Below are 23272 nucleotides of genomic sequence, written 5' to 3' on the forward strand. Positions count from 1 at the left end.
AGGTACAGGTAACTGTTGTGAGTTTTTTCTTAACATTAAATTGCACTCTAAATTGCTTCACTAATTATATCTTGCATTTTTGTGTAATTGCTGGTGTCTTGTTTTCCTCTAGGGCTTGTATTAATTCCAGCAGCAGCACTAGGCCAAATCATAAGTGGCATCTTGGTTTCCAAGTGCAAAATGGATTGCAAAAGCATAATCAAGTTCATGATAGGCACTTGTTCAGTGGCCTTACTATTAAACACAGTGTTTTTATTTGCTAAATGTGGGAATGAACCTTTCGCAGGTGTCTCTGAAACATATAATGGGTAAATATATTTTAATGCACTCTTGGGTTTGGTGTTAATGTTTAAAATAAATAAGCTACATCACAGAATACAAAACCTTTAAAAATGTCATTTTGCCTTGATGTATGAACCTGAATTGTTTTATGGAATTCTAAAACCTTGTTCTTGGAATCTTCATGTAATAGTCTATTAAGAAAATGTAATCATACATTGTCTGCAAAATGTTCTGAGCAGCCTGGTCCTGCTCGGGGGGGGGGGGGTGGGGGGTGGGGGGGGGTGTAAAATCCCAGCTTCTATAACCATTGTAGGTGTAGTAGCCATGCTATTGACTACAGCTAACTTTGTATCTCTGCAGAAGCAGCATGTATTTTGTACCTTGATTTATTAACTAGCTATTGACAATCTGGGCAGTTTGTTCCTGGAAGGAATCTGCCACATGCACCAATTTTGTGAGTGAGCACTGAGGTGCACAGCAACTTAAACTAATTGCAAATTTTTCCTTAGAAAAACGAAGACATTATTGTAGCATCGGGTTCTAGCACATCTAGCCTTCATTTATGAAGGAGGCTTTCTTTTTTCCTGGTAAAATGCCTGATAGAGGTAGAGATTTAATGCAAAGAGTGTAGCTCAGTCAACCCAAGTTGAAGAATAAAGTGGATGGAGTAACACTGTTAACTGAAACATAATTCAAAATATTTTTGGTTAACATATGTAGGAAAGACTTCTCTAAACAACATGTACTTTTCTTTACCTTAAGCAACACAATTATCATTCCTAATAAGAATGCAGTTTATCACTCATTTTTAGATATTTGTAGTAGTTGTAATAATTCTAGGATGAATGTTCCTCCTGTTGCTGTTAACAATGCTTACTCTGCAAACCAGTATGTCACTGGTCAGGAAAGTGAAAGTAAAATCAAAGCAAAATTATAAATATCTGCAAGGATAAGTGTTCTTTAGAGAATGGATTTCTAGGTCCACTTTTAAAATTTCAACGTTGAATGTACGTGATCAAATCACCAACATAGGCACTATGTTGTATAAAATACCCAATCATTCCTTATTAAGGAATTAAATGTAAGATTATAACGTTTCAATTCTCATATTTTTAAATAGTATGCATTTCTGTAGCATAAGCAGTGTTCAAAAGCAGGAGGAAGGCAGCTAGCTGTGCCAAAACTGTGCTCTCAAGTGTTCAGTTACTCTGTTGTGAATTGACAGAGCCAGAGGCAACTCCAGCTGTTTGAAGGTCTGCCAAAGAGTCAGATGCTGTTGTGCAAAATAACTCTAGTAGGCTGATAGCTAGGGACTGCTAGCTGTCATTTAAAAAAATCATAAGCACGAACAGTGTGCTGTGCAACTGAGTGAGTAATTTAACAATACTTTTTCTGTTGTTTTCTCCAAATCCCCCATTTTAGAAAAAGGTTAGGTGCTGCTATCCTGTGCAGAAGCAGAATCTGTAACTTATGTTCCAATGCATAAAAAAATCTTTTGAACCTAAATAGGATGAGGAAGAGGATCTTTGCACTTTACTGACACAATAGCGTGAAGTGCACCGTGAAAATGCAGAAGGTGGGTTGGTGGGGAAATTGGTTCTGTAGCCTCTAAAGCATATGCAAGTTGGTAATACTTCTAGGAAAAAATGATAAACATCTAATCAACAGTTAGGCTTATATGGTTTCTTCACTTGATATTTATCATGCTTTTTGACTGACTTAAAATGAACATACAACTAAAAGAACACAGAAAAATCACATCTTGCTCATGGAGGTAACGTAAGTATACAAATATCATAGCATATGAAGGCTACTAATTTTCCTAGGTCATTTAAGGGAATCGTTGGCATAAACATAAATGACAAATATTACAAAATTTTACCAAAAATGCAAAGAGTGACATGAAAGACTAACCAGATTTTTCAGGTCTCTCATTTAGGTAAATATGAAAACAGTAAAATAGATAACGTTAGAGAGCTTGGAGGCAATAGTGGTTGAAGGTGGTCAGGCTTCCAGTTCTTTAAGAGTAGAAATTTAATGCCATGATACTTTAACTATTCATTTGCACTGCCTTTTCCAGAAGGTGTACAAAGCGAATAAACCATATTTCATACACTGGTGATAAATTCTTAAATCCCATGTTACCATTCATTCTGATTCCATCTTTGCAACTTGCTTTATCAATTGACAGTATACTCAAAGGCGACTGACATTTGACAATTAAAACATGGCTCTGATTCGGTGTCTGAAAAAATGCTAGCTGTAAGGTTACTGTGGACACTTCAGAACTGTGAAAACTAGGATGCAGGCTTTGATTGTGGAGTTTGTAGTTACATATTGAGCAAATGAATCTGTATATAGCAATTCAACACTGAAGAGATTGTATAGACAATAGTATGTGAACCTATCTGTGTTTCTATACCTATGTCATACAATAATGAGCAGCTGATAAAAGGTACAGCTGATTTTTTTCTTTTTTTTTTTTTTTGTCCTAAGCTACATACAGGTAACTTGTGTTTAATAGTTCTGTGTAACTTCAGCAGTTACGTAGTTTAACTGTTGCTGAAGACCTCTTATCTACAGCAATTTGGAGTTAACCAATACTGAAATAACTGTCCATCCAATATCCGTTATAAAAATGGTTCAGTTTTATCTAATTCACTGTTACATCTTGTATTATAGTTTGTTGGACATGTGACCTGGATCAGAATGGTTAGTGGCACTAGTACCAGTTGTGAAACTGCTTTCCATGAAGGAATGAGCAACTAAAATATGTAGTGGTAGCTTTAACGAACTTACAAGCTTCTGGAAGGATATCCAAGTGTCTGACTCCTGCTTATGCTATCAAACAAACGCTTCTGAAAGAACAGATTATGAAAGTGCTCTGAGTTGACTTGGAAATTGATCCAGATCCATTTTTGTGCAATTTTTAAAGAAATCCTTCTTGAAAAGCATTCTCTTTCTATTGAAAAATAGCCTGGAGTTCAGGGGGGCATGGGGTTTAGAAAGCTTTTTGTAAGTGTAGTATCAGGATCACTTTTTAGTTCATGTGTTAATAAACAAAGTATATTGTTTGTAGTAACTCTGTTTATGACTAAATTTGGCTAGAAGCAGAAGTAGTGTGGTTTACTCCATCTAGTAAACACTTCCAAGAATTGTTAACCAAATTCTTTTACCCAATATTTCCTTGAAAACTTGCAGGAACAGAAATACAGTGACTACTTCTGTAGTTCTGTTCATTCCTACAAGGCTCTGGGACTCTTTGTTTTGCTTTGGAAGAATATGCAACCTATAGAGCTTTTAAAGACCATTTAATGCCCTCATCTGCTAGGTTTCTTTAGGGAAGTGATGTTAGAACAAGAAGGTCCATGTCATAGAGAACCTGTGTACACTGAACTGTTTCTTCTGTATTTTAATATTTTTCTCTGACTGTGCATATCTAAAGGTTCAGTCTGTCTTTGTAGGTCAGGAAAGTGAGACATTACCTGAACATGTAAACAGGACAAATGTTGCCACTGAATTGATTAAGTACTTCGAGGCTTGACATGCCTCATAGGCTGACAGTGTGTGAACAGACATGGGCTTAGTGAATTTGCTTCTGGTGCGCTGTAGTGCTTTGTGCCAGAGCAAACTAACTTTGATTCGTCTATGTGTGAAGAATGAACTAATGTAACTTAGGGTTTAGCGTACTACAACCAAATGAAGTATGTAGGTAGTTATGATGTCCCTAATATTCCACGTGCAGTTTGCATTCTATGTCAGTAGAATAATTTAGCTTAATTCCTAGATGAATTATTTCTCCTCTTAGTATTTGTGAGCAGCTTAAATTCTCTTGAAGAAACTGGCCTTTTAGGTAATGAATCTGGAACTTTCAGCTTACAGCACAATATTTAAACTACTGGCAGTGTCAGTATCCTGGTTTCAGCTGACTGAGCTCTTAACCTGTGAAGCTTCTTTACTTATTAATGCACTACTATTAGAAAATCAAAAGGTGTTTTTATTCTCTACAATTATATCTTAAGAAGGTCCCCCCAATATACCAAGATGATTTTTCATACTAATAATATAGTGGGGACTACCTCAAATACAACCATACTATGGCCTGTATTGGAAGTAAACAGCTAAATTGAGAGTAGTTATAGTAAGCAAGAGTTAAATTAAACTCTGTTCTTCATTAGTTATTCCCTAAACAGCCAGAGAAATTCTTTAAGGTCCTTTTGGGTATGATAAGACTTTGTTTATATGTCATGGCACTCTGCATTCAGTATGTGCTCTCATCTTGGTGCTGGAACAAGCTAGATGCCTGCACAGCAGTGTTAAAAATAGTAAAAATGCAGGGTTTGCAACTGGACTTGAATCCAAAACAGGGAAAAAAACTTGGCATATGTCCAGTAGAATAAACAACACTAAATACTGCTTTTAATCTTGTTGCTTTTTTCTTAAAACTGTAAATTGAACAGATTCAAAATTATAAGTGTTGTGGGAGGGAGGAGATGTTATAAGAAAAGAATTGGGTTGACACACAGAATTTAGTCATCTGTTTTGTGAATGCAAGTTGGAGGAATAATCTATACAAGGAATAATAGCACAAAAATAACCAGATATAGGGTAAATGGGAATTCCCTCTAAAGTTGTAACTACTAGGAATATGGCTTATTTTTAAACAATTAAGTACATAAATCACCTGAATTGAATATTTTGAGATTTATTATCCTATAAATACTGCATTACCTATTTACATATCTGATGTTTTATATTACTTTAATAAAAGCCTATTAACTTTTGCCTTTCAGAACAAGCATGCTGTACAATTTAACAGCGCCATGCAATGCTAACTGTGGATGCTTGCGCTCTATGTACTACCCAGTTTGTGGCAGAGATGAAGTCCAGTACTTTTCTCCCTGTTTCGCAGGATGTGCGTCATATGTTTTTAACAACATGAAAAAGGTACTTTATGCTACAAAGATAGCTGATGTGGTCTGTTCTGATTTCCTGCAGAATGCCTTCTGTATCAAAACCAGTCTTCAATTCAGTATTTCTGAATTGAAGTGGTAGTCACTACAAGAAAAATTGGTGTGGATTGGAAACATGTGCTTAAGTAGGATAAATGTTGGTATGCATCAGAGTCTGATACTCTCTGACCAGGTGCTTTTACATATTCCACTTGTGGAGGGTATAATGTTTAAAGTCAAATTTACTTACTTGATGACAGTTGATGTTACACAGGATTTATGATTTAGCAGAGTGATACAAAATATGCTGAAAACACATACAAATGTAAGCCACACTTAGCAAACCTTAGTGACTGCAATACACAGTTCAGTCGCAATACTAGTGTGATTCCCACTATCAGGCTCTATAATATGCTCACTGTCACAATGCTAGGCCTCCCCAGTCATTGAGAAGGCACACATGGTTTGAAGCATACTGAAGCTCATTGCTCTGTGAAATTCTTCTGCTAGTTGCCTGGCTTTTTATAGTCCGTGTTGGGCTGAGCCACACTCCCTCCTTGTTCATCTGCCTAATTTAGGGAGACATTCACACTCTATTAATGAATGCAGGGAGAAACATTTACGCTACCACTTGATCCACTCAAATGACATAGTTGTCTCTTTTCTGCATAGCTTTCTTTGCAACAGCTCTGGTCACTTGCAGCCTGTGTTGTTCTGGGAGCTTCATGGGTACATCACCCTTTTCCATCTCCTCTGAATCATCTTCCATTGTAGGGGTTTATTGGTCAGTTGTCATATTTAATCCTACTAATCTTTCTAATGATGAACATTAAACCTGAACATACTTTAAATAGAATTGACAATCAGAAAAGTAGAAATCAGCAACTGCCTTGACATTAAACTGTAGTTCTTATCTAGATCTTATAAGCATAATCTAATATTTATTGCATGCATGGCAACCTGCTTCTGTGAGTTTCCAAACCTTGAATGCCAGTTTCCCCTGATGTAGGAATGATAAGCCATGAAAGTGACTTTTTATTATCAAGCCTTCCCAGAACTGTAAGACTTTCAGTGCTTGTCTCTAGTAGTACAACACACTTCTGAGCAGGGATGTGGGAGGAGTGTAGAAAGATCCTAGAAGTATGCAAGGTGAACCAGGGGGTGCCTGTGGGGACTCTTTATGCCAGAAAAGGACAACAGTAAATGAGAAGGGGTATTATCTAGAAGAAGATGTAGGAGACTGACTATTTCTTGCTGTGAGAATTTCACACTTCACTGATATATATATCTTTTTTTCTTTGAGAAGAAACTTGTGTGGATTTAAATGAAGGGCATGAAACTATTCCATTTGTTCCCCTACTTACAAAAGCAGTCCAACATTGCTTCTGTTCTTTCCTGCTTAAGTCTTAAGAGTAGAGTTCACCTCTCTTCCTGTCAAGTACAGTGCAGTGTAAAAACAAGCCTGTTTATAGCCAAGGCTGTCAAGCAAGGTGATCTGGGACTTGACAACATCTCTGAAGAATGTGAAATGTGGTTGCCAGTTTGTTCTGCTGCTGTCATAGCTGGATATGTATTATCTGAGCTTGAGGAATAAGTCTTGAGGAAATAGTGGCACAAGTAAATGTGAATCTAAAGAATGAACTTGGTTCAAGTAAGAGTTTTTGTAAGTCAAGACAATTTAAGTTCTTTGGAGTAAAACTTTTGACTTGTACAGAAATAATCAGCAGTTTTGGTTAATAAACTAGGTAACAGTTAACATTAGCTTACTTCAGTATTGGAAAAATGACTTGGACTGTGTAAGATAGCTTCTGCTGTAAGGGAACTACAGCTTTTTGGCTGCCCTTTGTTCAGAATTTACACTTTGCAAATGAAACCAGTCTTATGGGGAAATAGAAGAGGGACACTTCCTCCTTCCTTCATCCCTTGACACTCTTCATGGTGTTTATAACATTGTCAGAGGTAATTTGTTTGAAAATTATTTTGAAAATATTTTCAAATTTTTTAATATCTAAATATTGTTTTAAAAATCTTGTTTTGAACATTGTAGCTTGCCCATTCTTAATTGTATACAGTAACTAGTGTTATCTTCACTGATTTGTAATAAGATTTGAGTGAAAAAGTTGGCATTTCAACAGTTGCTATCTTGGTGTTTTTGTATAATGTTATGTACTGCATATGATTGTGCCTCTAACTCTAAAATCTTCTTTAGTTTCAAGTTTTTTATGCTTGCACCACATGAAATGGAGACTACCATTGTCTTTCTAGATCACAAAACCAAAACCAACTTTTGCTCTGGTGAGATGGATCAGTCAAGTTCTGCTGGACCAGTTTTAAAAATGAGTTAGTGTCATACGATCATTAGGAAGTGGGCTGTTTCCCATAGTGTAAAGTCAGGGTTCATTCTTGTATTCAGTGTGATGCAGACCCAAAGAACATCTACCATATTAGTGCCACTCAGTGTCATTCTTAGAACTAAATTTTGTTTTATAAATTATTTGTAGATGTACCACAACTGTTCCTGTATTGCAAAACCAAAAAGAGAAAATGGTTCAGAAGACTTTTTCTATGAAGCTGTCCCTGGGAAATGTCCAACACAATGTACATTTTTACCTTTATTCTTGACTTTCTTCTTTTTTACCGTTGTTTTTACATTTATGGCTGTTACTCCAACAACTGTGGCCATTCTCAGGTAAGTTTTTTGGGTTGAGAAATAGGTAGCATTCTTGTGAAAACTTAGATCAGTGAAATACTCTAATTTGTTTTGCTTTGGAATGTGGACTTAAATCAATATGCAAGGGATTTCCTGCTGTAGTACTTTGTGTGGTAAGCAGTCAGTATTTGAAGCAGAGGACAGTCATATCACTGTTCACTATCTCTGTAATTACATTTGGTTAGTAGATACTGTTTGAATCTATTAAAAAAAAAAAAATCTTTCCTACTTGCAGCAAAATCTGTCTTTTATGGGAGCACTCCTGAATGCTTTAGTCAAAGCAAGAAGGAATAAATGTACCATGTGCCTGGATGAAGAAAATACTCAACTAGCCTGTGTATTGGTAGTGCCAGGATTTCAAATTGTGCCAAGAAAAGAACAAAATAACAATCAGTCTCATATTCTCAACCTTTGATTCCTGTCCCAGTTCAGAGTTCTGACTTGCAAAATTGTAGTGTGTCAAAAACTGTAGACTACCTTTCATATGATATTGTATGCGTGGTAGTCATTAATATAAAACGTGACAGTGTGTATGTGGCTGTTAACCAGTGGTTTGACTGTCTTTCAAATGCATGAATGCTAGGTACACTTTTTTTCTATGATACATAGTCTGTATCTGAAAGTAGAGCTATTTAACTTTGTGTTGAACTCTGACTTGTACCTCTAATACTTCTAGAGATAAAATGCTCATGTTGCACAGGCGTACATGCACTATACACATGATGGTTTGGGGAGGGTGTGGTTAGATGCTCTTTTTCCAGCCTTCTTGGCGTTGGGCTGGGGAGAGGAATGAAATGCTGAAACAGTGCTTTGTAGTAGCCTCCTGTCCATGGTTGGTGTAAATCTGGAATGAACAGCTTGTCATATTAGTGTGGGGGCAGAATAATGTGAAGTGTTGCATTATCTTCAAATCTGAGCTTACATAATATTATTCAGATAATCTGAAGCAATAACACTTGGAATTTGGAATCCTTGTACACTTCAACTGAGATGGTGAGACAGGTTTTATGGAAGAGAGGATTGTAGAGACATTTAAATGTGCAAACCCTAGTTTAAATAGCTAAATGTGAGGTAAGTTACTACAGTGTACTCTGAGATCTTTTCAGCAGGCCTATTTTGTGCAACTTCAAGTGTAAACCCATGTGTTCATGATAGTGGTCTAGTGCTAGAAATAACCACCCACACTATGCAAAACTCATTCTCCTTCCTCTACTTGCCTTTGTGGGTAGGGGAATCCTAACAGTGACTGCTGATGACTGCCTGTCTTGGATATTTTTTTTTATGGCTAATCCTCATAACTGCTTCAGAATGAGGGAATAACTCCTGAATATTTAAATACTGTCTCTTTTAGCACTGTCAGTGCTTCAATGATACAGTTTATTAAAGAAAACAGTGCAGAAACTGAGTTGTGTAAATTAAGTTAGGCTATATTTAATTTTTATGGTGGTATCTTTAAGACACTATCAGGATAAAATGTTTTTTGCTGGAGAAATATGTGAAAGAAATGGGTAGGAGATAAGGAGGCAAGTTCTGCTAGTTACTAAATCAATATACTGATTTATATAGCATAGGCCAGAACTGATTAATTGTAAGGTCAGGTGACTATATGTAAAGGTTATGGGAAATGCAACACCTTCCGGTGTGCTGAAGCCTAGTCTCAATTCATGTATTCTTCCTTTATGAACAGTAGCTCAGGGTTGTATCCTAGCACTGTCCTTTAATCCTTGGTTGTTCTGTGGAAAAAAAAGTTCAATAATATATCAGGGTGTAAACTATCAGCTGGTAAACTATCTTTTTACTTACAATGTTTTGTTAAACTAGTTAAATCTAAAATTCCTTGATGAGCTATTGGAGTTGCTTTTATCTTTTGTCAGAACGTCTCCTGAAGTTGTTTTGGTTACTTGTTCTGCACAGTGGATTTCTAAAACCCTCTGCAATTAACAGGTTAGAACAGTATATTAAGACAAAGCGTATTCACTGAGGAACAAAGCAGAAAAATGGAACAGTTAAAACATGTTTACCAAGTCCTTAAACTGCAAATCTTGTTTACAGGTGTGTGCCAGATAAGCAGCGCTCATTTGCTCTTGGAGTACAGTCAGTGTTTCTACGACTGCTGGGTATGACTCTTGTTGAAACACTTGCCTCTGAGTAATCTACTTATTTGACATTTTCCTAGACTTAACAATAATGTATTAAGAAGCTTTCAGAAGAGCTTGAAGCAGCCTGTCATGGGCTTATAGGATACACTTGTTATAAGGCAGATGCCGTCTGGATTCAAACTCCTTTTTAAATAAGGCACCCGTACTCATTTTAGCCATTCTTGTTCTTATTGGCATGAACGAAATACAGGTAACTGTCATTCTTTCAGCAAAAGGCACCTGCTGTCAATCCGCCCAGAAGGATGACTATTCTGAAAGTTAAGATAATAAAAAGTGGTATAATAATACCCAGCTTCATGTAGTTCGTATCTGAAGTTCTAGAAGTTGAAAGTGACAATATCATACAGTTGTATCCTTATTAGCCATGCCAGTATATTTTAAAGTGGATAGTTGGAGTCTTTTCTCCCTTCTTTTTCACTTCCTTTGACTAATTTTAGCCTTTATTGAAATCGTAGACACTTGTACATAAATAATTACTGAGTTTTTTATGTGGGAAATCTACTACTTAAATTCTAAATCTAAAGATCTCCAGGATCTGAGTAAGACAGGTGAGTCACCTTAAATAAAACATAAAGCTAAATATAAGTATTCTCTGAACCACTCATTTGAATTTTCTCAGGCATATTTTAAAACTCTTATTTTAGTTTTAGGCACTTTAAATGGCATATGTAATTCAACACTGGGTCAAGGCTGAGATGCCAATTAGACTTTTATGTCAATATTTAGTACTGCACCCATTCCCTGCCCTTTGAGATCAAATATCTAGCAGTGTGAGTTCTGCTTTCCTGTACCTATTGAAACTCCAATTAATCTCAGTCATTCTACCAATAAAGCATAACAAGAGTAAACATCCTCACAGGTAGAAGTTAGCTGGGAGATAGTGCTAAGTGTTGTATGAGGGCTTCTCTGTTTCAGTTTACTCAAAGTTAAGGTGTCTATGGCAGAGTCTTAACTCTTGACTTTACTGTGGAGCTGAGGATAGGAGAACTCTTCTTCAGTCACAGTACAGGCAGTGCAAAGGCAGCAACTAAAAGCATTACTACCAACAAGATATTTATGTTGTAGACTTGAGGAATCACACAGTCCTAGACAGAAGAGCTGCTTGTTAGATCAAGAACCGTTTATGCCTTGAGTAGGTTAGGTAGACATGCAGTGACATATTATAAAATGCTTATTATAAAATTGGCTATACCTGGATGCAAAACACTTGTGCTGTATAAGGCACTGTTATGACAAAAATCCCACAAATCTAATACATTCTATGCAGGAATAATTTTAAACACTACTCATTTTATGTGAAGTTTTTCCTAGGTACTTGGCTACATCTGAGGGATGGAAAAAATATGTAGTTGAATGTATTAACATATTTTAGTTCTCTGCATTTAGAACAGGTTAGTATATGTGATCTGAGAAAAGGGACTTACTTGCCTTCAGTTAATCCTGCTTCCTTCATTAGCTGCTTTCCCTCCTAATTTTAATCACATTTTTCTTTTCCAATGAAAACCAAGGAAGTTATGAGAAGCTCGTCTTTCAACAAACTTCTTGTTTGATAAAGTGAGAGCTGTATAAATACTTAACTCACACGCTCTGTGCATCCTACCTATTAATTGAAAGCAATGGAAGAGCCACAGTTGCTGTGTAATATGACTCTGATTAAAATGTTATGTTTAGTGTGTGGCTCTCCCATTTTATCTTCCCCACCAGCCTGGCATTTCACTGTATGTTAATGCATACCAGGTAAGACTATTCCAAGTAAGTTGAATGTTCTAATGTGTTACTGTGTTTTTTAGGTACTATTCCTGGACCAATTTTGTTTGGTGTTGCTATAGACAATAGTTGTACTCTGTGGGATATTAATGAATGTAAAACTAAAGGAGCCTGTTGGGTTTATGACAATGAAAGAATGGCCTATCTGCTGATGGGCATAAGTAAGTGACTTCTTCATAATAAGTACACATGCAAGGAACTAGATATACTGGCCTTGATTGCTGGATGGGAATTACTTTAAAATAAAACCTTAAACTTTTATTTTTTAGCAGCAGGTTTTTTTTTTTTAAACACTTTATTTTTTCATAAATAATGAAAAGCAAAATATCATGGAAGGAGCAAGACCACAATAAGTGGCTCTTTTAAAAATGACCTAGAAAACTTTTAATAACATTAATACAAAATAGTTTTGCTCTTCATTGCCACACTTCATGTACTGAGTTTTAAGGGATTGGTACACGTTTCAGTCTTATCTGGCTTGGTCCGTTGGCAGCTTAAGGTCTGAGGAGCTTTCTTCCTCTTGTCATATTTAAGTTCTTTTCCTTAAATTAATATCAAGATCTTGAAAATATCTCTGAACACTAGTAAAAAAAATTCCCAACTTATTTAACAATCTGTTGCCTTCAAGTGTTTGACAGTTGGATGTCTGGGAGAAGAAAGGCAGGCAAAGTTTGCATCTGTGGTAACTGCTGCTGTCTTGTCTTCTAGCAACTGTGATGCTTGCATTGCGTAAACTGAACTGCTAGCATCCAATCTGGAAACTGAAAAAGCAGGAGTCACAACTTCAGGTTTCAGTATCTCTAAGGCATATTTGTGATAAAATACAATCCCTGCTCTTTTACCCCATTCCTTGCACCCCCAAATTGCACAAACACCACTATATATCAGTGATAAACCTTTTAAGGTAGCTGAATACTTAACAGGGTTGTACGTGGGGAGGTTTATTTTGTGGCAAAGAGAATATTGATGCAATGAAGAACAGTACTGAAACAAGAAATATGGAAGACTTGCGCTTCAGGCTAGACTGGGGTGAAGAAATACGGAACTGAAGTAATAGCAATAGCTGCTACAAGCAAGAACTGGCAGGCAGGTGAGGGGTCTGAAGTCAGTTGGAACACTGCCTTTACCTGCCCTTTGCAGTTCATGTAAAATACATTGAAATTCGCAGCATCCGTCTAAAAGTCTTACAGTGTAATTCACCATGTGAAACTTTTGTAAATGACTGAAGTGCTCTTGTCTACTATTGAAGATGACTGCAACAACCACTCTTCTGTTCTTTGCATTTAGGTGCTGCTTGCAAAATCATCACGATCATCTTTGTAGTCATGGCAGTATGTTTGTATAAGCCTCCACCGGCAAGTGCAGCCCTGTCACAGAAGGATTCAGAAGTGGTATCTGCTGTACGCACATAAATGATGAGCAAATCAGCACATAAATGATGAGCAAATCAGGGGGGGATTGAAAGAAGCCAATAAGAATAAGCACTGTTGCAACACTTGTACCAAAGTTCTTGTACACTAATACCTAAATACAAAACATCATAATCAGTTCTTGAACAGCTTAAAATATTTCTGAATGTGTAGTGTTCTCTAACTTGCTAAACATACTCTTTAGGAAAAAGTGACACTTAAATTTGCAGTCTAATTTTTAACTTAAGTGAAACAAGGTAGAATACTCTGATCAAAAGAAAAAAATGGGAAAAATGAACTGAACTGAGCTGACTGTGAGACCCATGTCCCTCTGCTTACAAAGGAATACTGAAGTGAGACTGTAGTGGGAGAAAACAAGTAACCTGGTATATTAAAAGGAACTGTGGATGTTTAAAATGGACTTATTTTAATGTGCACATAGTCTGGGCTAGTGCCTTAGTTGGGGATTTTAACTGTAGATACACTTGGGGATGTGCAACTATGGATATGTATTAAAAATATTTTTACGTGTTATCTTAAAGGCATAAGTTGACTTCTTAGTATTTGTAAGAAAATGTAAATAGTTATTACAGGATCGCTGGGTTTCTAACAGCAAAATACTTGTTAAATTAAGTGCCTGAGTTTCTAGCTGGAATATGTATAGCAGTTGGACAGCAACTTTCTTTAAGCATTGTTAACATTTTTCTATAAAACTTGAAAATAAAACCTATTTTCTTACTATTTCTGTGTATGCTATGTCATTTTGATGTGACTGAGTTCTAGGCTTCTCAACTCCAAGAAAGACAATCCTGAAAACTAGCAAAGAGTAGATATACAAGCATCAAAAGTAGGAAAATACAGCTTTACTTGTTCCTTTTGACTTATACACTATGCTATTAAAACTGTATTTCTATAGCACAACAGATTTGCTATACAAATTAGCTGCTCTTACCAGAGATGGAACTATATTTGCCTGCCATGGAAATAATTCAGTATTGACTGGAGATTTTTAATGAGGCAAGATATCCTCTGCACTTGTTTTACTTTGTTAATGTAAATTCCCTTTCTGTTGCACTGGCTATGCATGGTCACGTGTGCCCTTCTCGTCTACACATTGACTCTGCCAAGATTTTTTTAAACAAGTGCTACAGCAAAAGATTATGGCATATGTGTCAAGTCTCACCTATTTCTCTAAATGCAGCAGTTCTACAGCAGAACTTCTACCTAGTTTAAGTATACAACTCAAGAAAGGGTTCCTCTATAACTGTTTAGAAAGAACTATTCAGGAAATAAAGCAAAATAGACTGCACCCCCTTGAAAGCACAAGACTTCATGGCTCTTAAGGCAGAGAAGGAAAGGGGCAGAATACAACAACTGAATTTATGCTTGTTATATTTATCTGAATGTTTCCTGATAACATAGTTTCCTGATAAATGGGCTCAGGGCAAGATGGGTAACTTCCCTTGAAAGAACTAAATGTTGATCTTCCATGAAGTTTGGCAATATGGCCTAAAACGCTGAATTCAGTTTCCAGCTCCAACACGGGTTGTGTGGGGTGTAGCAAATCACTTAATAGTAGTAAAAACATGCAAGTTTACCCATTTAGCTAACATACTGCTTCTCTTGCTCTGTCTTAGGCTGTGAGATCATAGTTTACAGTTTCTGCTGCTTAACGAGATTGCACAGATTACAAAACTTGTGGGGCAGAGCAACAGGAGCTGCTTCTTCTGAGGAAGTTATCAGCACTCTTAGTTGCACTGGTGTGGTTATTTGGGTGGAGAAGGAAGGAAGTATTGCCATTGTGTAAAATTACAGTAAATGCTGAAGGCTGTTGCAATTTATAATCTAGCCTATGACTTGTTAAAGACTACTCTTGGTAGTTTAGGAGGAGCAGCACAGTTATTATAAGAGAGAACAAATACTTAGAACTGAGTTTACTCATTTACCTTGTGTCATAGTGATGTTACATTAATAGATACAGTGATAGATAACAGAGGGCAGTAGATGTTGTGTTAAAGGTTTTACTGGGCAAAGGTAAACATCACAGACAAGCTGAACAAGTGCGTGTTAGGTATTTGGCCAGGGAGGGTGAATTAAAGTCTGCCCAAATGTCTGGGCCCAGAGGGTCAAAGCACAAAGTCCAGTTTGAGTGAAGACAAGAGATCAATAGTAGAGCTGATCCAATTCAGCCTCTTCATTGATGACCTGAATGATGGGATAGGTTGTGCTCCAGAGGAGTGGTTGGTAGAAGAGGTGGTTGTGCTGCCACCCAGAGGAGCCTTGACGAGATGGAGAAACGGGCAAATGGGAAGTCTCATAAAGTTCAAAGGGAAATGCAAAGACCTCCACCCAGGAACAAATAATCCCATGCACCAGTAACATGCAGGGGGGCACCCAGTTGGAAAGCAGCTCTTCAGAGAAGGTCTTTGGTTTCATGGTGGACAAGCTGATCACAAGGCAGTAAAAAACCCTTTCTGCAAAGAAGACCAATAGCACCCTGGGCTGCATTAAAGCAAAGCACTGCCAGCAGGTTGAGGGTGGTGGTCCTTCCCCTCTGCTCAGCACTGGTGAGAACACAGCTGGAGTGCTGGGATCTCCAGAACAGGAGCGTTACAGATCTACTGGAGGGGGTGTGGTGCAGGGCTACAAAGATGATTAAGGGACTGGAGTATCTTTCATACTGAGAGAGCTTGGGAAACTCTCTTCAGCCAGGAGAACTGAAGGCTCAGGGGAACTGAGCCTCGAAGAAGGGGAAGCCAGGCTGCTCTTATTAATGCCCAAAGGTAGATCAGGTGGAATCAAGTGTAAAAGAAATTACTGAAAAAGCATCTTTCAGGTCTGAAAGTCTTCAAAGGGGTCATGGGTTGAATTGTATTTCATGCTGGGAATTAATGAGTGTGAAATACCTCTGTAATCTTTTGTTATGGTAGCAGAACATACGGTTATGATTTAACATATGACTAGGAGACTGGGGTGGGTGGTTGTTTTTTTCTGTTGTTGTTGTTGTTGGTTTTTTTTTCCAGCAGATGGCTCTATTTCTGCTAACAAAAATCAGTTGAGGTTTTTTTGGTTGTGGGGATTTTTTTGTGGTTTTTTTTTTTTTTTTTTTTCTCCTGGAAAATTATGGGTCTTTAGCGTGCAGAGCAGAAAATATGCAGCTTTTTCAAAAATATTTTGTTAATGGAAGTGTTATCGGTGTCTTTTGTCTGCCTGATTTCTGGTTTTGCAGTGGCAGTGACTTTATTATTGTGGTAAATGCATGAATATGCCTGTTTATATTTACTTTTCTTTTTATGACATGTCTGTGCAGCACTCTATACACTAGTTTTGTGGGGGTTCTTGTGGGTTTTTTTCCTCACAGACAGAAATCCTCAGGCAACAATGTCGGTGTTAGATTAGAGAAGCCTTACGGAAATATAGAGGGAGTCAATTAATCTTATATCTCAGTAATAAATGATGCAAAAAAGCTGGAATACATTATTTGTATGCTGCTCCCATGGCAAATAAACCCAGAAGAGTGAGTCTGCTATACAGAGGAGTCTTATGAATTTAGCCTGCCTACTACTGTGTATGTGTTTCAAAATATGTATAATGTGAGTGCTGGTAACTGGTTATAAAACACCTTGTCCTCTCCAGTCTACAGAATACCTTAGTAAATGCACAAAAATGAAGTCCCTGGGGAACATATAAAGTTTTTTACGATCATTATTAAACTTTAAACATTCATATTGAATACGTGAATTTTTAGCATGAATTGGAGCTCTTGAGCAGAGGTGAAATATAAACCAGGAAAATAAAATCCAAGCTGAGTAGGGAGATTGTCATTCCCTCCAAATTATTCAGGAACTTGTAATAATGGCTGGGTTAACTTGAGACCTGTTTTGCCCCAGGTATTTTGCTCTGAGATTGTCTTTAAAGGAGCAAAGTGAGTGCTTAACTTGTTTGGAAATAAAACCAAAATCATGAAGTAGGTTCAGTTGGTTTGAAGACAGTGAAGGTTTTGCTATTTATTTAAAGGGAGTCAGGGTGCTTAGACAGATTGCAAGATAATTGTTTAATGTTTGATGCACTTACCATATATCCAGCTGGAGGAAGATGGTGTCACAAAATTGAAACCTATAAACCTTTAAGAAATGACTGAGCTATGACAGAAATGCCATCCAGAGAGAGAAAATTAGTGCTTTTCAGAAGGTTTTTTCCTAACTAGTCATCTTTTAAAAATGTCTCACTTGTCGTGTTTTAATTGACTAGATGTAGAGATTAGTTTCATGGATCAGGAAAAGCCTGCCAATTAATGCAAATCCACATCTCCACCTTTGCACTTTGCTTTTCTCGGGCATCTGTTGCCATTCCTTCAAACGGCAAACTGTCAGGCAACAGATAATGGAGGCTCCAAAACACTGAAGTAATTACCTGCAATAAGTGAACTGAAGCAGTTCCAGCAAGATATTGGCAAATAAACATACTAAAACAGCTATAGCAGGAGACATGAAATGAGACAAAAGAAATGAGGGCTGCAAATGTGACACGTGGAAGGAAATTCATACAGGAGATGAAGCGGATTACGTTGCTATTGTATTTCGTTCTAGTCAAAGTGAACGACTTTCATTTGAAATGCTTTATAAATCAGTTATTTGTGCCTATGGGAACACAAGGACACAGTGGTTGATTGCATAGGGGCATAACCTCCTGGAAACAAAACCTAGAAACAAATCAGGTTCTGTATGCACATTACGATATGTGGTAGAATAGCTAGAAGGGGAAAGAAAGATATATGCAATTTAAAGAAGTTTAACTTTGTGATGCTGTAAAAATGATTTACTCTCTTTTAAGGCTGTATCTTCCACGTGCATATGCTAATATAATTTTTGTGATTTTTGCTTACCAGGTAATATGCCAATATTTCCTCTCTAGCTATCTGGGTTTGACTTTATAACATTCTCTTGAGTGTGGCTCTGCTTTTCTTTGAGTGTCCCATCACTTGAAACAACACTGCAATGAGGAATCTCTAACTTGACCTTCTAAGAAAACAAGACAAATGTGACCTGTTCTTGTCATTCCGCTTCTTGCTTAAGATTTCCTCTATGTCCTCCTTGAGAATTTTTTGGCTGTGAGTAAATCTGTACCAAATTTAACAGACACAGAGGACACAAATATGTGAAACTTCCAGAAAAGTTCATCAAACTTCATCAGAAGGGACAGCTGGGTGCCATCCACTAAAGAGAGTTATAACTCAGCCATTTACCCCTTTTCACAGCTGGAGGTCAGCCAGGTGATTGCATGTAAATCGGGAGAAGTAACTGCTGCTCATAGGTGCCCAGTGAGACAGCACTGGGAAGGCTGGGAGCTGTGCTGAGGGTGTAGGACAAGTCCACAGGAAAACAGGCTTGGTTGATCCAATCTCATTGATCAACATCTTCCTAGTTGTGAAACCCTTTGCTTTCCTTTCATTTACAGTTCTTGTTTACTTTCTTGTGTGACCACATATCTCTCTGCTCTTGTCTTATTCTGATCGTTTCTCCAGAAAAAAGAATCTTGAGAACCCTGTAAAAAGCAACTTTATTTTTTCAAAATTGTTCCCTAAGAAGTGGATAACAAAATGAAGTTTTCTGGTTTAAACCTGCAGTAACCAATACTGGGAGTAATCCAGGCAATTATTTTTATATTTAAAAATCTTCCAGCTCACACAAATTTCAGATTCACTTAGTTTTAATTCAAACAAGGCTCTGACTTCATACAAGTACTTAGCACTTGATGTTGAAGAACTGTCTCTTGCACACCCTGTTCACTGGAATAGGGGGAAAAGGTCTTGCCTAGCGTTTTGACTATACGACTCTTTGTACAACTATTTAGCTTCTGAGGCAGTGGGTTCTAACATGAAATGGTTTGCTCATCATGTTCATGCCTTCAGAAAAACATGCTCTCATTTAAAGAACAAAGCCCATAGGAAAGGCAAAGCTATTAAAAACAATTGCAAAAGCTGTTATTAATTAATTAATTAATTCAGTTCCTCTATAAGTTAGTCTTTCCTACTTTATGGATCTCCCTGCATCTGTCAGTAGAACTTTTTACAACCCTTTTGGGACACTTCTGTTTACCTGAATCTTCAGATGTTACGGAAAGTCTACCTCAGAGTCTTTTGGAGGTAGAATTTTTTTATTGGTATATTACAAAAAGCACTTTTTGTTTTCTTACCTTCTTTGTTAATAAGCTGAAGTATATTGGCAGTTTTTTGAATACTGAAGCTACAGATCAGAGAATAGTTAAATAGATATTTTATTTAGCTTTTTCGTTATCTTTCAAAATTGTAAGGCTATGTATGCGAAGAGAACTAACAAGTGCCTCAGCTTTGCTAACGTTAAAAATTACCCAAGTTTAATGAAATAGGTAGAGTCTGGCGTTAAAGCATTGAAAAGGTCTAAATGTCTAAGCCCAGTCAGTCTAAGAAGCTACTAAAGGGTTTTTTGTATGTTGTTACTTGGTCTCCCATGCAAACTTTGAAGTGCCTTACAGAGTTGGCCAGTGAGCAGTCAAATTAACTGGAAGGGTATTGAATAATACAATGAAAGTTTTCCTGTTTTATGTATCAGTCTGTTATCTTTTTTTTCCAAGGCATGCGAACTGAAAGAAAAGTTGAGATTATGTGTGAAAAGCAAACAATACATGTTTTCTGGGGTTTCCTGCTTTACACTCAAACAACTCAGTGTTAAGTGGTCTACTGGAGAAAAACTGCTATCCAAACATGCTGCGTAAAAAAATCTTCAGAGTGCAACAGTCAATTTGCAGAAGACTAAGTAGGTAAGATGGGCAAGAATTCAGCCAATCAGTAGTAGATGCCAAGTATTTTGATTTTCTTTTTTTTTCCCTGTGAACTTGTTCAGTGTGCATGCTGTGCTGAAGATGTACTTGATTTAAAGTAATTTTAAAGCTTTTGTAAGTCAATTCAGAATCATGCTGTTCTAAACAAATTGCTATAATGGATGCATTTGGGATGATACAGATGTGTGGAATGCATAGTGTTGTTAAATAACAGTTCCACTTACTAACCTGGTTGAGCTTTGCATTTCTTTGTATTCTTTGCTATGCACAGTTGTGAGGTGTTTTTCTTTTCTGGTTTGGGTTTTTTGGTTTTGGGTAGTTTTTTTTTTTTGCGTGCTTGTGGCAGGTATGATGGCTGTCGCTGGAGGCTGCATGCATTAATTGAGAAAAAAACCTTTTTTTTTTCCCCTCCCCCTTTTAATTAAAATACCAAATATAAAACTGCTTGGAACAGCATGGGAACTTCTAACTAAAATTTCTGTAAAACTCAAAAACCATAATGAGCAGCTGCTATGATGACCGTGTGAAATATTTATGGAGATATCACTGCTGGGCCAGAAAGTGTATCCCATAATGGGATGGCTTGATGTGCATGTTGAAGCCCTTAAGCAACAGTTTGTTGACAATAAAATGTGATGAAAATCAATGTGGACTGGACAGAATTTGATCCAGTAGAACATCTGTCCTGAGCACTAGAAGAAAGAAATAATTGTCTTAGCTACATACAAAAGCTACATAAATAATGGAGACTTGGAAACCCATAGGTAAATTTTAGTACATTATTACTTAATCAAAGTACTTAGTGGCCATGAAGATAAAAGTTGTTCAAGAATAAAATATGAACCAACCAAGATGTCTATTCCCAGGATAATATAATTGAATGAACAGGGAAAAAGATCTATATGCATTTCAATTAGGTGTTTTTATATTCAAATAGCTTTGTGCTAGTGGTGTTTCCTGCTCAGCTAGAATATATTGTTATATGCTATTGGTTAATGAAGATTATTGTACCACAAAGACAATTTCAGGAGAAGCCTTAGACAGAAGAGATGGAATCCTGCAGTCATAAATCTGGAAAAAAAATGTGCAATAGGTTGAGCGGACATTCTGTGTAGTACCTTGCTTATATATAATTGCATATTAATGGGTCTTTTGGAACTTACTCTTCAATTTCGGTGTTTGGGGGAACTTTGCTTTTTGAGCATTGTCTTCTGATGGCATTTGATACTGAAATAAGTACATTTCAACATGATAACCCTTGTGTACATAATTGGCAATATTAAAGTTGGTATGGGCACAGTGATTAAGTTTGCCTCTTTCTGAGGAATTAAAAAACTAAACTAGACTGACAGCAGTGATCTAGTTAATTCTTCCATTTGTTGGTTTGTGTGGTTTGTTTATATTAGACAGTCTCTGCAAATACTGTGGGTTTTAAATCATCAGCAGAACTGGCTGACCTGGGCTCAATAGGGCTCAATGCTGTCACTATGTGCTCTGTGGAAAAAGCGTGAATTCTTTTTATACACACAGTGAATAGGCTATAGTGTCTCATTTATAAGAATATTTTTTTAATAAAGTCAGACTTACTTCGAATTGTATTTAATTCACCTGTGAACTCTGTAGCAGTTTGCATGGATTGCTTGGTGCATTCGTTATATATTTTGTTGTCCTTCGTGTTTGCATTGGAATAAATAAAGCAGAAGGTGATGGTTACTAGTTTTGTCTTGCAACTTTTTCACATTATTTATGGCAGCCAAAATATTTTTCTTTCATTTCCATTTTAAAATTTGATTTACACAGTAGCAATGTCTCACACATTCCATACAGAATTAGAAATTGGAAGCGTTCATTACTTTTTGATGTAAAGAAGCAAAACTATCAGAAAGATGTGTTGATTAGGTTTATTAGTATTTGCCTGAAAAATAATGTCCTTTTAGCATACTGCATAACGTCACTTGTAGATGGTAAGAGAACGTTATTAGGAGGCTAGCAAATTACGTATTTTAACATGGGCATTGCTAGAAGGAGCTATGTGTTTCTTTGTGGAGACTATTCAGAGTGTCCAGGGGATGCTCTGATGAAATTTTTCTGTCCTCGGCAATCAGAAAAATAAGACCATTTAATAAGATACCTGAAGGGACTATCTATATATCCAACTGCAGCAGGATTTAGAGGTACCTGAGCTCTGTTTAAAATACTGAAGGTAGAAGCTCCAGCATGGACTAATTTATCCAATATTTCAGCTCTTACGCTTGTTCAGCCAACTTTAGGTGAATAGGAGTCACAGAATAATAGAATCATATAATGGTTCAGGTAGCCAACCCCCCTGCCATGGGCAGAGACACCTTCACTACACCACGTTACTCAGAGCCCCATCACACCTGGCCTTGAACACTTCCAGGGATGGATCATCAACAGCTCATTTGGGCATCCTGTACCAGTGCCTCACCATCATCACAGTAAAGAATTTCTTCCTCATGTCTAATCTAAATCTACCCTCTTTCAATTTAAAACACTTACCCCTTGTCCTGTCACTACACTCCCAGATAAAGGGTCCCTCCCCATCAGTCCCGGAGGCCCCCTTCAGATACTGGCAGGCTGCTATAAGGTCTTCTCTTCTCCAGGCTGAACAACCCCAACTCTCTCAGCCTGTCTTCAGAGGAGAGGCGCTCCAGCCCTCTGATCGTCTTTGTGGCCCTCCTCCAGACCCGCTCCAACAGCTCCGTGTCCTTCTTATGCTGGGGGCTCCAGAGCTGGACGCAGGATCCCAGGTGGGGTCTGACGAGAGTGGGGTAGAGGGGCAGAATCACCTCCCTTGACCTGCTGGCCACGCTTCTTTTGAGGCAGCCCAGGATGCAGTTGGCTTTCTGGGCTGTGAGCGCACATTGCCGCCTCGTGCTGAGCAGGTTCTCATCAACCAGCACCCCCAAGTCCTTCTCGGCGGCGCTGCTCCCAATCCATTCTCCTCCCAGCCTGTATTTGTGCATGGGATTGCCCTGATCCACGTGCAGGGCCTTGCACTTGGCCTTGTTGTACGTCATGAGGTCGGCACAGGCCCGCCTCTCCAGCCTCTCCAGGTCCCTCTGGATGGCATCCCTTCCCTCCAGCGTGTCGACTGCAACACGCAGCTGGGTGCCATTGGCAAACTTGCTGGGGGTGCGCTCCATCCCAACA

The 23272-nt window shown here is 37.6% G+C and overlaps 1 protein-coding gene across 1 annotated transcript in view; it reads left to right on the forward strand.

The window, feature by feature from the left end:
• The window catches only part of SLCO4C1 (solute carrier organic anion transporter family member 4C1), a gene marked incomplete at its 5' end in the record, with an annotated part of 33712 nt that extends 19698 nt beyond the window's left edge, over positions 1–14014 (forward strand). Inside the window, 6 exons of the mRNA XM_082497972.1 lie at positions 113–308; positions 5076–5229; positions 7736–7923; positions 9997–10061; positions 11894–12031; positions 13158–14014. Coding sequence (XP_082354098.1) covers positions 113–308; positions 5076–5229; positions 7736–7923; positions 9997–10061; positions 11894–12031; positions 13158–13282 — 866 coding nt within the window. The 3' untranslated portion in view covers positions 13283–14014. The remainder of the gene's footprint in view (positions 1–112; positions 309–5075; positions 5230–7735; positions 7924–9996; positions 10062–11893; positions 12032–13157) is intronic.
• Positions 14015–23272: the final 9258 nt, after the last annotated feature.

The sequence above is a fragment of the Vanellus vanellus genome (genome assembly GCF_965231255.1).
Source record: "Vanellus vanellus genome assembly, chromosome: Z".
NCBI classification, from domain to species: domain Eukaryota; kingdom Metazoa; phylum Chordata; class Aves; order Charadriiformes; family Charadriidae; genus Vanellus; species Vanellus vanellus.